This window comes from Amphiura filiformis, chromosome 14 (genome assembly GCF_039555335.1).
Source record: "Amphiura filiformis chromosome 14, Afil_fr2py, whole genome shotgun sequence".
Lineage (NCBI taxonomy): Eukaryota > Metazoa > Echinodermata > Ophiuroidea > Amphilepidida > Amphiuridae > Amphiura > Amphiura filiformis.
In genome coordinates, this window is record NC_092641.1 from 37,370,769 (window position 1) to 37,388,849 (window position 18,081).

At 37.3% G+C, this 18,081-nt stretch overlaps 1 protein-coding gene across 1 annotated transcript in view; it reads right to left on the reverse strand.

Moving 5' to 3' along the window:
• The window catches only part of LOC140169391 (uncharacterized), a 319,476-nt gene that overhangs the window by 135,543 nt on the left and 165,852 nt on the right, over nucleotides 1-18,081 (reverse strand). The window contains 18 exon segments of the mRNA XM_072192648.1: nucleotides 2,793-2,942; nucleotides 4,039-4,137; nucleotides 4,867-5,007; nucleotides 5,607-5,639; nucleotides 6,060-6,209; nucleotides 7,115-7,216; nucleotides 7,474-7,614; nucleotides 8,247-8,396; nucleotides 9,364-9,471; nucleotides 10,243-10,386; nucleotides 11,938-12,096; nucleotides 12,592-12,696; nucleotides 13,078-13,221; nucleotides 13,948-14,118; nucleotides 14,517-14,612; nucleotides 15,785-15,925; nucleotides 16,798-16,947; nucleotides 17,382-17,480. Of these exon segments, the coding sequence (XP_072048749.1) occupies nucleotides 2,793-2,942; nucleotides 4,039-4,137; nucleotides 4,867-5,007; nucleotides 5,607-5,639; nucleotides 6,060-6,209; nucleotides 7,115-7,216; nucleotides 7,474-7,614; nucleotides 8,247-8,396; nucleotides 9,364-9,471; nucleotides 10,243-10,386; nucleotides 11,938-12,096; nucleotides 12,592-12,696; nucleotides 13,078-13,221; nucleotides 13,948-14,118; nucleotides 14,517-14,612; nucleotides 15,785-15,925; nucleotides 16,798-16,947; nucleotides 17,382-17,480 (2,283 nt within the window).

Sequence of the window (18,081 nt, forward strand, 5' to 3'; positions counted from 1 at the left end):
TTATTGGAAGATAACTAATTCAGTATGGTTATTTCTATTTATATTATGTCAGGTCTTAATTGCTATGAAAGTGCTATGAAATCTATCATTATGTATCTCAATTATATTTATGTATATGAATATAAATTGTTGAATGGTCATAAATAGCTTAATAAATGGTCCTCATGATCGTGAGGGCAATGCGGAGTCTAATCAATGCTTTGGTGTTGTGTTTTCCTGATGTCTTGAGACAATGACGTTTTCAAAGTTGAAAATCTTTTAAAAACCAGATTGTCTCAGCATCAGGGAAACTTGGGCGTTCATGTGCAGCCAAGTCTGGACAATTATCCTATCAGTTCCACTTGAGCCATATCAAGTGCTCTTGAAACTTATGCTATTGATTTGGGTCATGGTATTGGAATGTTGTAGGAGTTGTTGTGTTGTTATAGCAACAATCCCAGATTCCTGGCCATTCAGATGGCACTTTAGTGGGGTACAGCCAATCAGGTATCTGCTTTAATTCCATTTCTTTTGTTGTGTTCATACCTTTCTTAGTAAGCCACTCGCATTTGCTCCTCCGATCATGCTGGACCAAAAAATCCCACCCACCCTCCCAGTAGCTGGAAGGGTAAATCAGTTATCTCATTTGTCAAAGATGCTTCAATAAAAGTATGTCAAATTATGCTACTCTCCGCTTTGTCTGGAGTTTCTTCAAATCCTGAAGAATCTCGTCAGTAGATTGTCTCCACTTTCTACTACGCTGCGTTGTCTGGAGTTTCTTCAAATCCTGAGGAATCTCGTCAGTAGATTGTCTCCACTTTCTACTATGCTGCTTTGTCTGGAGTTTCTTCAAATCCTGAGGAATCTCGTCAGTAGATTGTCTCCACTTTCTACTACGCTGCGTTGTTTGGAGTTTCTTCAAATCCTGAGGAATCTCGTCAGTAGATTGTCTCCACTTTCTACTATGCTGCTTTGTCTGGAGTTTCTTCAAATCCTGAGGAATCTCGTCAGTAGATTGTCTCCACTTTCTACTACGCTGCTTTGTCTGGAGTTTCTTCAAATCCTGAGGAATCTCGTCTGTAGATTGTCTCCACTTTCTACTACGCTTTGTGCTGGCTTAATGAATGCTTTGTATGGAGTTCTTCAAATCCTGAAGAATCTCGTCTGTAGATTGTCTCCACTTTCTACTACGCTTTGTGCTGGCTTAATGAATGCTTTGTATGGAGTTCTTCAAATCCTGAAGAATCTCGTCTGTAGATTGTCTCCACTTTCTACTACGCTTTGTGCTGGCTTAATGAATGGTTTGTATGGAGTTCTTCAAATCCTGAAGAATCTCGTCTGTAGATTGTCTCCACTTTCTACTACGCTTTGTGCTGGCTTAATGAATCGTTTGTATGGAGTTCTTCAAATCCTGAAGAATCTCGTCTGTAGATTGTCTCCACTTTCTACTACGCTTTGTGCTGGCTTAATGAATGCTTTGTATGGAGTTCTTCAAATCCTGAAGAATCTCGTCTGTAGATTGTCTCCACTTTCTACTACGCTTTGTGCTGGCTTAATGAATGCTTTGTATGGAGTTCTTCAAATCCTGAAGAATCTCGTCTGTAGATTGTCTCCACTTTCTACTATGCTTTGTGCTGGCTTAATGAATGCTTTGTATGGAGTTCTTCAAATCCTGAAGAATCTCGTCTGTAGATTGTCTCCACTTTCTACTACGCTTTGTGCTGGCGTAATGAATGCTTTGTATGGAGTTCTTCAAATCCTGAAGAATCTCGTCTGTAGATTGTCTCCACTTTCTACTATGCTTTGTGCTGGCTTAATGAATGCTTTGTATGGAGTTTCTTCAAATCCTGAAGAATCTCGTCAGTAGATTGTCTCCACTTTCTACTATGCTGCTTTGTCTGGAGTTTCTTCAAATCCTGAGGAATCTCGTCAGTAGATTGTCTCCACTTTCTACTACGCTGCGTTGTCTGGAGTTTCTTCAAATCCTGAGGAATCTCGTCAGTAGATTGTCTCCACTTTCTACTACGCTTTATGTAGAGTAATTTATGCTTATTTGAAGTATCTTTTTGGCTTGATTGTTTTTGTCAGTGGGTTATTTCATTTATTAATATTATTTTTAGTAAATTTTGGCTCACTTTTCAATAATTACCAGCTTATATAGGGATTTAAAGGTAATTCATTGATAGAGTTGGCATTGTTTCTTCTTTTGGAGATTTCTGTTTATTTAATAATTGCGTTATAAATATTGATTTCCAATTCAATCCTCTGTTTGATCCAAAGAGGTATCTGTATTTGCTTAAGATGAAATTTGGTTAAATGTGATACAGAAGTCAATTCTTGCATGTCCAGCCTGTATGGTTGGCTTGTTGTACACATTTTCCAATAATTCTTGTATTGTGTTATTAATAATATTTATTGGAAGATAACTAATTCAGTATGGTTATTTCTATTTATATTATGTCAGGTCTTAATTGCTATGAAAGTGCTATGAAATCTATCATTATGTATCTCAATTATATTTATGTATATGAATATAAATTGTTGAATGGTCATAAATAGCTTAATAAATGGTCCTCATGATCGTGAGGGCAATGCGGAGTCTAATCAATGCTTTGGTGTTGTGTTTTCCTGATGTCTTGAGACAAACAGAAAACGTGCATTGACCTCCAAATAAATTAAAATAATTATATAACTACTGATGATACCAGAATAAAACATTAGTGATGGTAAGTGATGGTACATGAAAGATGTTTACAACCAAACATGTTTAGATGGTAAAGAAACTTCAGTTTAGTCATCCATGAAATGTTTACCTTGTCCAATTGGATAGACCCGAATGTTGTCCTTGTTACGCCATACAGGATTCAGGTAGTCACTGCCAGCTGGTACTTCACATATGATAGTCACATTATCACCAAAATAATAGTTGGGATTCTCTGGCTCTCTGATGGAAATCAGTTCAACTAAAATGGCAAGAGAAAAGAACATATTGTATCACAATGCACTGTACTTGAATCTTCAAAATCAAAATACAAAGCACTAAATGAAAATTTCTTTAAAATTGTACAAATGCATAGAGGTAAATATTCTGAAAATCACTGTAACAGATAAAGAAACAGGAAGAAACATATCAAATTATTGACCAACTTGGAAATGTAGTTCAGTACAACTAACTGCTTAACAATGATGTGTGTTTATAGATGTCTATTCTTTGAAAGCAAAATCAGAAACCCCAAACCTACTGCTCACCCCAATAAATATGATAGCACACTTTTAAATATATGTTATGTCACATTACTTTAGATTATATTGTTATCATTATCCTGTTGGTCATGACTAAATGATATATCACGCAATGTAGGCAAAAAACTGTTTGCTTGTCCATAGGACATATTTTACACATGGGTTGGTTGGTTGGTAAAAGGATTTTTTTTTTCATTTTTCTTTTATTTCCCTCCAAAAACGACCACCATGCCAAAATTCATGCATTCTCACTTGGGTCTACAGTTTGCTAAAGACTAGTGGCACAATCTGACGCTTCAATTCTTGTTAACAACACTTTTGTTTGTACAAACTCCTTTCTGAAATGCACAGTTTAAATATATGGAGGTCTATTGCAAATTGTGATGCTGCAGTCACACTATAATTTGGTTCATCTCAAGTTCGGTAGTGACGTAGTACGTATATCACTCACCACAGTATCAAATCGCGCGGGTGAAGTTAAACGCCCTGAGTGTACACGCACTTGGGCAGTTTGTCAGCACACTTGCAGCGCAACCGTGAAGTAGCATTGATGTCATTACCGAACTTGAGGTGAACAAAATTATATATTGGTATTTCCGCCTGGGTATATGGACATTGGACAGTAGCAAACATAAACTTCAAGATTTTTGAGACACAGTAAATACATTTCTTAAGCTTCTTCATGTTGGATAATTTTATTAGATGGAATAGCTCAAAATTGTTGATGAAAATAGTAAAACAAACGTGTTTGGTCAGAATGTTTGGGATGGTTGGTCAGACAAGGACAAGCAAACAATCTTATTGTTGTTGACTTACCTATGGTTTCACACATAACACCTTTGTAGCCAGCTGGACATTCACATGTTCCTCTAACACATTGGCCACCATTCAAACACGGTCTTAAGCAATCAGGATCTATATAGGAAAATTTACATATAGCATGATTATTTAGAATCCCAACTGTTCCCGGTTATATTTAGCCCAGCTGAGAGTGACGGATTTGAAATTTCTATGCAAATAAACTTTTTGAAAAATACCAAATGATGATGACGTCCTGTCACACCATTATGAGATTGCTTGCTGAAGGTTACATGCACAATACATGGGCTATTACAAGCAATTATCAATTTCCCCCCAGCATATGCAACTGGTCCCATCAGGACCCAAGCGTGTGTCCTCTCGGACCAACTGGTCAAACAAACAAACAAACTGAAATATTTCTATTGATGCTAAATAGCAACTATTTTTGGCACTACCCTTCCTACAGAAGGATGAAATCCAGCATAATTCTTACTGCAATTAGCTGGCTAACGGTGGAGAAAGTCTATTTGTAGCTGAGACAGCCTAATGTTAAAAATGACAGCTATTTAATACCACAGCAGCTGAAGGGAGTATCCCATCATGCATTGCAGTGTATACTTAATAGAGGTCATATTTTTCTAATAAAAACACTTCTGATTTAAATGAAAGTTGAAGTGAAAGATTTTGTGTACACTTTCTATGGCACATGCAGTCATATTATGATACTGCAAAGCATGATGGGATAGACCTTTAATACCATAAATTGTAGCCATTGAATTGCTAACAAAATAATAATGCCAATTACTTGTTTGATTTACAATGTCTACTCTTCATTATACTTACATCTAATGGTCACTTCATATGTGGTCCTCAGTGGTCCCACAGTACACACATAGACTCCTTGGTCACCTTCTTCCAAACTATTGATAAGCAGTGTGGTTGAGTAGGGAGACACTTCCTCAACCATCACACGACCATCTAAGCCTGAAATCAAAAGAGATTGAAATATTCCAGTTGAAATCCATAACACCCTATGGAAAACATGACCTTAATTTGTGTGAATTTCAAATGGGGTTACCTGAAAGTGTGACTCCATTTCTAATCTACACCCCCTGTGTGGGGGACTAAGGTCATGTCTTCCATAGGACATGTATTCACTCAATCGAACATCCAGGAACATTGTCCCTTTGCACAAGCGCGCGCATAGCAACCAGCTTGAGAAAGGGGAATTGCACGTGTGCACACTGGTTTTACAAGGCTATTTCCCCTTCGTGACGTCAGCCCGACCAAGAGAATGGATTTTAACTGTAATACCCTAATTGTGCTTGTTGTATTCTAGCAACAGGTAGTAAATCAATGCAACATTATATAACAAGGTGAGAAATTTGTCACCACAAAAATGGGACTTATTCTGTGGATATATAAGAGTGCTGCAGCATCAAGGTTGTCATTGTGTGAAATAAGTGCACCCTTCTACAAGTGTGTTCCCAGACGATATGATGTCTCATAACAACCAACATAATTTAATGTGTACAAGTTAGACCACACCCACTGAGCACGAATGTGTGCTATTCAGTTCTTACCTCGTGTGTATCTTTGTGATTGTAAACGCTGAACTGAGTAACGTAACACAATGTAAAGGAGACGAAATGAAATGAAACAAAAACAAAGAGAAATCAAGAAAGGAAGAAAACAAATGTAGAAAAGATAATATAAAAGTTGGATAGGTAAAAAATGCAACAAAAATACAAATCAAAACAAAATAAATAAAATGAAACTAATGAATATATAGAGGGAAATGCATACACTCCAACACACATACCCCAAGTATGAGGCAGCTACTTGTCTCACCCAAAGACAAAACCGAGAAGAAAGACATTATCGGACCAATATATCACATCCCTTGTCAAGGGAATACCCTGATAGGTCAGTGCTTAGAATCATATATTTGTAAGACTGTAAGATATTTGATTCCTAGAATACCGAGTATCAAGATTTGTGTTGAAATCACACGTTAAAATAATGAATTATCTTACCTTGTGTTCTGGACAAGATTCTTTGTGAGCGTGGATTCAGCCATTCTGGGTTACGATAACCCAACTCTTCTGCTACCTCACATACATAGGTTACATTGGAGCCTTCAAGAGGACTCTGTTGTGGTGACGGTTGTACCCTGATATCAAAGACTGGAGAAAGAATAATAGAAAAACATCCTCTCAATCATTATCTATATTTATTCTACATATATGGACGAAGAACTCTTATTTTGATCAATTATTAATGCATATTAACATTATGTAAAAAACCACCAGACTGGAGATAGCAGATTTTAGACAGCGATGCAGGACAGAAACAAGCAAATAAGCAATAGAGACCGTCAGCCTTTTCCACGGGATCCGCCATCTTGTTGGTACTGCCGTTCTGCATGTCATGCGTTAGGCATTGCGCCCCGATTACGCGGGAGTCGCAGCGCGTGACGCACCTCTTCAGTCAAGCGTCAACGCGGTGATCTTAGCAACAAGGCACTCCGTACCCACAAGATGGCGGAGTTGACGTCACATTGACTACCTCTATTAATGCATATCGTAAGCATATTTTGCTATGGGTAGAGTATTATATGATGGGTCATGTATGCAAGACGTTTGATAATTGGACGGGTCATTTATTTAAGTGGTTTACTCATTGCACGGTCTTGTATGCAAGAGGATCACTTACTGGGTGGGTGATATCAAAGCAACTCTGGTTGACTCCAACAAAATAAATTGCAAATAGACTGAACACATTCTAAATGCATTTGAATTTCATATACCCTCTGAAAATGATTCAACCTAAACCTTCCACAGCGGGAGGAACAGTTTCAAATAGTGTTGGTCAATGTGCTAATTCCATTTGAAATTTATACTTCCCCCTGTGGAAGATATTTCCAAAACCTGTCACATGGGGAGGGTGGATTCAAAATGGATTAGCCTAATTCTCTTATCATGTGATTTTACTGTTTGATATTATACACAGTTGGTAGTATGTATTTGCCAAGTGTAATTAATGTATAAATAATGAGACAATATATCACATTTGACAACCATGTACTTACTTGTAATCTCACACTGGTCTCCTGCGAAGCCTATTGGACATCTACACTGTTTATTGACACATGTACCTCCATTAACGCAAGGTTGTAAGCAGCTGGTGGAGACTAGAAAAGAAAATAATACAGGGAGTTACCTATCATTGCAAGAAATTCCAAGGAATTAAAGGAGTAAGAACTTCATATGCATAACACTCAATGGGTTATTTCTCTGTACCTCACTGTTAACAACAAAACTGACAGCCTTCCTAAAATGACCAAAAAAAACCCACATACAAGCCTGCATCTGTTGATATGATCAGTTTTGAAGAATTTCAAGACTTTTGTTTCTATGTGCTATGAGACGTAACATTCATGCAACTTACTGTGAATTATCAAGCTGATAGACTTCCTAAATGGCCCTACAACACATGTATAAGTGCCGCCATCTGCAGAACTGATGTCTTCTAAGACCAGTGTGGATGCCTTCTGAGAGCTTCTCTGTACATACTGGTTCTGGTTTAGACCTGCAAGTAAATATTTGACATATGTTTGATCAATATACAGGGCCAGTGAGTTTGTGTGAAAGACAACAGCCCTATGGAATCTTCCACACAGGGATTGTGAATATGAGGTTACCTGTACGGGTGGACTCCATTTGAAATCTACATTTGAAATCAGAACTGAGGATAGTCCCCCTTCTCTTTTTGAATAGCTCTGACACTTAACTTCTGTTCAGGAGACCAACAGCTTTATGTGACTTCCACACCACAAGACATTACACACATACTACCAATATCTGCTAAGCAATGTATGGGGGTGAGAAGAAATTCTACAATTATATTCTGCGAAGTATAATTGCAGGATTCCTGACCTTATAGGAACATTTTGGGAGAGGAAGAGAATTATCATCTAAGGCAAGCCCAAGGCTTGAACTCTCTCCAATCCTATTTTCCCGGCAATAGCTCAATGCCTAAAACGCTCGGCCACCTCCAGATAGCTCACCCCTATAACCAGAGAATGGACACTTACCAAGTTGCACCTGTTGGTACTCTGGGTTGTACCACTGTGGGTATAACAATAAGAACTACCTTTTCATATTTTTAGTCCAGAATGCCACAGTACATGGTCAAAGAATATACCAAGAATTGACACTCACCAAGACCCTCCGGCTGTACTTGCTGGTTCTGTGGGTTATACCATTGTGGGTTGACATGAGGACTGCCTTGTGGTATTTCACAATCTATGGTTAAAGAATCACCTTCGTTTATCTCTGTTGGAAATTGTGGAATCTGGATGGGTGTGTCCACTGAAAAAAAAAGATGGGGGCAAGAAAAGGAATTATTATTACACAAAAGGCCAATTGCAGAATGACTTGCCCGGCTGCTTAGGACAACCAAAATTTGATGTTAGGCAATATAAAATACAGTCTGACATGCCCGGTGGGCAACTGGATTTAAAATGACAAATATGATTACAATTACACACTTTTACCATTTTCAATAATAAAAATATGCAAAAGAAAAAATATAGAATTTTGCCATTGCAGAATTCCATTTGGTAAAATTAACCAAATGCATAGTTATAATCCGTGTACTGAGAGGACTTATACTGCAATAACACCATTGTTTAGCCCCATGAGAACTACCTGCAGATTAGAAAAAATGAATATTGTGTCCATTTTTGAACCAATCAGGGAGGGTATTGATAAGATCATCTTCAAATACAGGTTTAACCATAAATAGTTTAAAGCCTTAGCATAATTGGCAATTGAAATGAGCATTTTAAGTTATCAACCAATCAGAAATGCTATTAGATGACCAGTAGTGTCCAGGGGGTTAAAAATGATTCTGATGTACGCATCTCAGTAGCAATAGAAAAATGTGTTGAAATGAGCAAATCACAAACATTCTTTTTTAAATTTATTTACATACTTGCAATGTATTAATTTGTACGTATAAACAAGAAACAGTAGCCCTCTCCATGAAGGTGTCGACTGCAGACAGTAAGTTTCAATTTTTTTAATAAAACATTTTCAGAATTATACATTTTCATGACAAAATTTAGAATCAGCATAACAAATGCATTAAAATGAGTACAAACAAGCCTAGTATTTGTTCAGTGGTTGTTCTTAAGATAATTTTTGATTTTTTGAGAAACAATCTTAAAACTTTTTATGTCGAAACTTATGGCCAGAACACAGAGCAGACATTTCAAGTATTTCAAAAACAGATTTCTACATCAATTTTGCTCTGTTTATTAGACATAAATCTTACCCATAAACTGACAGTAAGATCCCTCAAAGAGTGGTGGACAAACACATTGGCCATCCACACAGGTACCACCATGTTGACAAGGTTGTAAACACACATCAGGACCTGGACCTGAAATACAACAATTACACCGTGTAAATGGAACCTCACAACATTTTAATGAAAATGCAATTGAACTCATAAATATGCAGATACCATGAAACTGAACTTTACAGCACTAAAGCTCATCATTCTCCAACATAAAACAAATTAACTGTTTTAACATTTGACTTAAAGTCAATGTTGATGTTTTTGGCATAAAACTTTAAGGAAGGTTTTTTAATTTTTTCAGCAGCATAATAGTTATAATTTTGCAGGAACCATGTGTGTCAATATTGCCTGCATTTTCCAGTACACTGTTACCTGTATACTAGGTAAGAGAAACAAATAAAGAAAAATAATAAATATTGCTCCCCCACTAAATAATTTTGCTTGATCGTATCACATATGTGACATGATCAGGTCCATGGAAGCCAAATGCGGCAAATTTGAAATTGAGATAAAGGCAAAAATATGGAGGTAAAAAAATCAATAAAATACAAAAGAAAATAGACATCACAAAACTTCATAACTTTAGAACCAAGTATGCTAGACCTGTGATGTTTTCAGTATATGAGAGCATAATGTTTAAATAAGGTAATAATTATAGTAACTCAATTTTTGAAATTGCCTCCTTTGGCATCCATGGAGCAGATTGTGTTACATAGCCTTAATAGCATACGCATTGACTGTAAACCATTGCAACACACTGCTTATAATAAATTGATTGTATCACACATTGCCTTAATAGCTTAAAATTGACTGAAATCATTGCAACACATTGTTTATAACAACATCACTTACTAGTTATTCTGAGAGTCACAGTGGATCTGTGATTTGGTGGGAATATACAGGAATAGACACCAGCATCGGAGTCTACGATAGAGTCCAACACCAGCACTGAGCTGTACGGGGTGGGTGTCAATATGTATACATGTCCTGAACCATCTGAGAAGAAAAGAGAAAATTACAAAAACAATGTGAATTTACATGAACATGGACAAGTTAATAAATAAATATTTATGCTCTATACATCACAAGCAACCTTTGAGTCTTGAGGGGGTATCAAAAAGTTTTAGAAATGCAGAAGTGAAAGAGCTATATCAATGAAATTTTGTCAGTGCAATCACTGGTCCTTATGTACACTATGATGCAAAAATGGTCTCATAAGAATGTTTACTTTTTTTACAGGCGCTAGATGTCAGTACCTGCCTATGTAACCGCATAACCAGCAAAATGGAGAAAATTGAGGCATGAAGCATGATTAAGTTCCATTTTAAGGGTTACAGTGCCCAAAAAATCTGTAATGAAATAAAATTAATTTTCCAAAAAGCAACAGTGACAATATCACAATCACCACGAAGATAACTTTCATTTCATCATCGATTTTCTAGGCACTGCAACCCTTCAAATGCAGGATCTTAATAACGCTGCTTGCCTCAATTTTCTTAATCTTGCAGTTTATGCGCAGAAGGTTATTAGCATCTAGCGTCGCCTGTAAAAAAAAGTAAACATACTTATGAGACCATTTTTGCACCATAGTGTACATAAGGACCAGTGATTGCACTGACAAAATTTCATTGACATAGCTCTTTCACTTCTGGGCGATTTCTAAAACTTTTTGATACCCCCTCGTACTGTACAAAACAAAGAGAAAATGAGAACAATCACAAAAATTCAAAAACATAATTTAAATAGATGAGTCTTAAGGCGTTTTTTTGAACATGTTCACTGATCAGTATCTTGTATGTCAGCTGGAAGGGCAGCCCTGGTTATAGCCAGCAACCATGGACATCCATAGTTGCAGGTGTGTCCACGGTTGTGGTGTGTGTATCCTAAAGTAGGTACACGTTTACAGTTAATCACAAATGCACCCCCATACACAAACACCCCCACAAACATACACTATCAAACTGCCACACCAACATACACATATTTCACAAATGCAACATCATAAACTCCAACATCATCACACACTGACCTGCTGGTCTTGATGGTAATCTTAGATCAGGAAAACCCAGATTGGGTCAAGCACCCCAATACTTGTAAACACCGGCAACCGGGGACATACACCCCCCCACACATTTCTGAGAAAACACCATACAATCGGGGACACACAGATTTATTTTTTTACTATCTAAAAGGACCACAGTTCGAGAAATCACAATGCAACCGGGGACTGTCCTATACCGAGTAACTGCGGACTCATGTTTATATGCTTTAATATGCAATTTGGCCAGTCGGGCACGTCCTGGCAATCGGGGCCAACAGGGGAATTCCAGATCGGGTTCACCACTGTTCTACTTTTACCAACCACAATACACATGCACATATATCACCCCCTATACACCATCACACACTGACCTGCTGGTCTTGGTAATGGTAGTATTCTTTGTCGATCAGGGGTAACCCAGATCGGGTTTAACACTGTTCTACTTCCACTGACCACAATACACACACACACATATATCACACCCCCATACACCCCCACACACTGACCTGGTGGTCTTGGTAGTATTCTTTGCCGATCAGGGGTAAGCCAGATCGGGTTCAACACTGTTCTGCTTCCACCGACCACACACTCAAACTGAAGGGTAGCTCCAATCACAGGACGTTCATTTCCTACTTTTCTGATGGTTAGTACGGTTTGGTCTTCAACTGCAACAAAGTATCAATTAATCAATTGACCAATCAATCAATTTTTCATCTATTTCACAACTTGATATGAAATAATATTTCTAGTTAAGCTTTAAAATGATCAACATCTAACACAATGTCGGATGTAGAATATTGACTTACAAATATAGAACAAATGTCTATTTTTTTCAGAAACAATTTCTTTATCTTTAAATGCAAGTTTTGGACAATTGCCCTGTTTTGATGTGATGAGTCACATTTGTGCAAAAGACTGTTCCATTCTATACTGTTAAATTTGACATTTTCAGCATATGTAAAAATAAAGATAGGTGAATACAATCTGTATTATGCATAGGTCTATGTACGAAAACTCTAAAATCACACATTTAAGAGCAAGTGATGTAGTTCAAAATTGTCAAAGCGGGAAAATAATATGCTAGAAAATAATCACTTTTACAGTAGTAAATTAAATCCAGAATTCTTGAAATTATCTAATAGCGCACTATGGAATCTTACCCTGTGTTTCACAGATATTGCCTTCATATCCTTGTGGGCATACACATTGTCCATTCTCACATGTGCCACCATTCAGACATAATGGAATGCACTCAAGAAGAGGAACTGCATGGAAACAAAGAAAATATGGTTAAGCCTGTATATAGTTTAAAGGAGGATGGACCGCTTTCAATTCACCCCAAACCCCATCTATAAAGTTTCATGCTGGTATGTCAATTCATTTTGATGTGAGAGCCAAAACTGTGCATTTGAACATCCCATTGAACATGTTGAATACTATGTGACAAACTTAAGATTACTATGACATGAAAATATTCTGCAACACTTTCAAAAAATTTTATTTGCCTTTCAATTTACTATTTCTGGCTGTCTGCCTAGCACTTCAATTTAAGTATTTTCACATTTTCATTAGAAGAACTCTCAAAATAAAAATTATCATCATGTGAAATTTTGCAGATTTGCCAATTTTTGGCAAATAAATCTTACCACTTGGAACAACTGTGAATGTAGCCATAATGTGTCCAACCATACACACATATTGTCCTGCATCAGCCTGCGAGATGTCATTGATGTATAACTTAGTGGATTTACCCGTCAACAGTTCCTCTGACATGTGTTGTGGTACACCAACTGGAATGGACAATGGATAAATTACTGTATGTATACTGCATGTATGGATAAATAAAGATTAATGAATTACATATTTTAGGACATAAAACTTTACTGTGTACCATTGTTTTAGTATATCATTGCCGAATAATAAAGGCAAGCACATTCCTAATCTAGAAAAGACACCACATTAGAGTGCGCACCAATAAATACAAGTCTCCTACACCCTGGGAGGAAAAAATCAGTGTTTCAAACGAGGAAACGTGCAACACAACTTACTTAAATACATTAGAAAAGGCTTAAAACCCAACTATTAGGCCCTGATTCGTATTTAATCCTCATTTAGGCCTGGAAAATAGATTGTCTATGAAAAATGAGCAGGATCCGACTTTTATGATGATTTGGCTAAACTTTCAAAATGTGTTACATTTCAGAAACACCAAGCTGTTTGTGAGGTGGCGTACATGTAGGCTGTACGGGCTAGAGGGTGATCTAGTCGGCATTTTTCTGGGAAAAAATGCTGGACTCCATATATAATTTCTACAATGGATGTCTTCATCTGACCTTCAACTTTCAGAAAGGGTAAGTTTTGAAGAACTGAGTCGCTCTAGAGTCAAGAAAATGATGTTTTCCCGGACCCTGTTTGTACACAAAGTCAATGGGGGCTATTTACTGGTGTGCACCACACAATGGCAAATTCAGCTGACTGTGTTGCAAAAAGTGGTGTCTTTTCTCAGGATAACCTACCTACTGTACGAGGCACAACCACCCCATTCGGTCCCTTCCACCTGGGTGGTGGGTATGGTGATGGCCCCTGAATCAGGATTTCACAAGTGATGTCAACATCATCCCCTGAAACTGGAACTCCAGTGTCACTGAAGCTGGGTGTAAGACGGATCTGAACTTGTTGTGGCTGACCTGCAATAAAAATAAAAAATCAGAAGTGCAGGTTTTGAATTACTTTTTGTACCATTTCTCTACAAACAAAAATGAGTTCTTTATGTAAAAAAAAAAGATGAAAGAATATTCATAGAAATATTGAGGTATTTCAAGTAAAATTCCTTATTGTCATTAAACACACATCTTGTCTGCTCATAATGATAACACATTATCTTTTATATTCAATCTTAAGAGACATAATATAAATTAACATTCATTTGCTGAAAAAGGAATGTACCAGAGTATAACCCAATCTTTTTTGTCTATTCAAATATGTATTATTGTATTTCCACCTGCACAACATTCAAGTTTGCAGACATTTCCTATAAATTACAGCACAATAGTTTGTATACTGGCCCAGTCAAGAGATCACTTACTGTTTTCACAGGCTATTCCTATATAGCCTTGAGGGCATTGACATCTTCCTTGTACACATGTACCACCGTTGAGACATGATGGGTTGCACACAGGCTCTGGCAAAACACAATATTGACATTATTTCATAGGGTGAAATGAAATGGGCTTCAAAATGGCAAGATAATTGAAACTTTCACACAACATTACTATGTACCTTAACAATTTAGTCACCCCAGCTTACCTTAACTTTATCACACTGGGTAGGTTAAACGGATCTTATTCTATTGATTAGTTATCCTATAAATAATCTAAAACCACTAAATGAGAGATTTGAATTCGTTCCCATCAAATTAAAACACATTATGTTTGCCATTAGGGGTTATGCACTAATTAGAGAGATTGCGATTTGTAAACGCCATGATCGTACGCCCGTCGATCTATTCAAAACAACTCTCCTGTATTGAAGTGTGGTCACACATTTAGCCAGTTTTGAAGATTTTGCACGTTCGGAATGAAGGTGGAGACTTCGTTGAAAATGCACAAAATTTGTCCATTTCACAATATTTTAAAGGCAGTCAAGGATAATGAACATACAAAGGAAAGTCTAACTATTAATATGATCCTTTTTGTTTGTAAGAAATCATTACAATAAAGCAACAGTGAGATGCGAAAATTTGACTTCATTCATGTGCATAGTTCATTTGCACAGATTGTCCATTGAAATGCATGCAAGATTGGCCATATAAAAATGACATTGCGGTGTGCTTTTTTGATACAATCGTGGCTTGCAAACGCACGGCCCACATTGAAATTGACATTTTTACGGTGTTACAATGAATGCGACAAATTTTCACCACAAAAAAGTATCATTTTGAAAATAAAGTCATGATATATGCATGTAGTGGTCCGTAATATACGGAAACATTAGGTTTTTGTAATAATATTATTCAGGAAGCACGGGGGTAAGAGGGCCGAATGATTATATACAGCCAATACATGTATAAATGTGCGTATAAATGCATGTTTAAACACACGGTCCACATGCTGTATATGGAACATCGTAATCTCTTTGTAATCTGCCAAGAAAAGGGAGGTGCCATTGCTTGCCCCTTCTCTTGGTTTTCCAAATATTGCTTTCCTCCCTCGCCTATTGATGTGCTAAAAATCCTTGCTCCTCCTCAGCACATGAAAAATATTGGCGGGGAAGAAACAAGTATCAAAGCATTGAATGGTTTAAAAATATGATACAAGAAGAAATTTGATACACCTTATATAGAAATGATCTTACCTTGAATGACAAGCCTGAAGTTGGCTCTCATAGGGCCAAGGTAACATTGATAGGAACCACCGTCTGCTTCTCGTAGGTCTGCAATTGTCAGCTGGGTAGCTGTGGGTGACTCATAGGTAGCATGCAAATGCTCATCACCACCTGAAATATGAAGAACAGTAATGCACATTGGAACTAGGAACGTTGCGGTTTTTGACACAAGGCATCGATTGGGATACCTCCGCCAAGAGGCGATTTAAATTCAGAAAGATATTGTACCAGATAAATGTTATTGAAAATCCCACTTCTAGTTCACAAATTCTTTTACATTGTCAGCCTTTTTTACAAGTTGAAATTAAATGACCTTTGACCTCAGTGTGTGACCTTTAACACCACCATAGTATAGCTGTAGCCCAAGTTTGATATAAAATTTGATCGATTGAGCCCATATTTATTGGTTGAGCTATGAGTTTTAAAATATTGGACAAGACGTAGTCGAGTCCAATATTTTAAAACTCATAGCTCGACCAATAAATATTGGGCGTAAAGCATCAAATTTTATCATTATAATCTTTTATTATGTGATGGATCCAATATTTTTACACACCTGGATTCATCAAAACATAATAATGGTTGCAATTAGATTTGAACTGCTCATGTGCGACCAAATTTAGATACATCTGATGGAGGGACAGACGGATGGACAGGGGTATGAACGGACATTACAAAAACAGTATGCCTCGCGGTGGAGGCGTAACTAGAAACATCACAGTTCGACACAAGGGAGGGAGGGAGGAAACAAAAAGAGATGAATAGAGAGAAAAAAGGGAAGGGAAGGAGAGAAAGAGACAGAGGAAAAGAGAAAGAGAGGGAAAGGAAGGAGAAAGGGTGGGAGGGAGAGATAGAAATAGAAAAAGAAGGTAAGACAGAATGATGGACAGAATGACAGATAAAGACAAACAGCGATAGAGAAAAAATGGCACACATTTGACTTCAAGTCGCAATCACAATATCTTTTAATTTCTAATTCTCACCCTCAGTCAAACGTCTCACATCCCTGTTATCTGGAGCTTTCCATGTTGGCTGCACATCGGGGGCTACTCCTGCTACCTGGCATATTATTCGGAGTGTTTTACCAATCTCAGGTTCCACCGTGCCAACAGTTCTCAGCTGTAACTGGAAGGCTGTTAATTTTGAAATTGTAAAAAATAATTGTTAGTGTACATAATTTTTCCAGACTTCACTAATCAATAGATTGTGTACAAGTCCTTCATCCAGGAATGCAAAGTGTGGCATCAATGGGTGCAGCCCATGTTGCATGATGTGCTTTGGGTTCAACCCCAGCTCACAGCAGCCAGCACCATGCATGGACAGTGTAGTAATCAATCAGAGTTGTAATCAATATGTCATAATATCAACAAATATGGCAACAATTCACAATTTATCAGCTCATAGATAGTTTAAGAAACATTTTAAAATGATTATATTGGAGATAAAAGTGGAGATAAAAAGTACACACATGTTGCCAAGTGTGAAAGGGTTGTGGCAAGACCTGTAATTATGCATTTTGAAATGTATTATTAAAACTACTCACAGATCAATAGTATTATATGCTTACCTGTATTTTGACATTGTGCACCGGCATATCCTCTCGCACACTGGCATTGACCACCTACACATGTGCCACCATTAATGCATGGTACTGGACAATCAGATACTGAAGAAACAAAACAGAAAGGGAATTTTTCAAATTGTCACTAACCAATGTGGCTCAATCATTCCATAAACAATGTAACAACAATTCCGGGACTTGCAGCTAGGAAGTATACAACCTATGCATACCACAATATACATTTGCAGCCAGGATCAGTTCCCTGAGTTATGTTTGGGATACAATGGGACAATAAGGAACTCAACTTTTCACAATAGCAACCTAATGATACTGCTGGGTCTAGCAGCCTATCAATTTAGCTATCTAACTGCCTGATGAGTCCTACATATAACATGTGTAGACTTGCCATCAAATGAGATTGTCACTGAGTTAGTGAGTTGTCCTATATAGCATGTGTAGACTTGCCATCAAATGAGATTGTAACTGAGTTAGTGAGTTGTCCTATATAGCATGTGTAGACTTGCCATCAAATGAGATTGTCACTGAGTTAGTGAGTTGTCCTATATAGCATGTGTAGACTTGCCATCAAATGAGATTGTCACTGAGTTAGTGAGTTGTCCTATATAGCATGTGTAGACTTACCATCAAATGAGATTGTAACTGAGTTAGTGAGTTGTCCTATATAGCATGTGTAGACTTACCATCA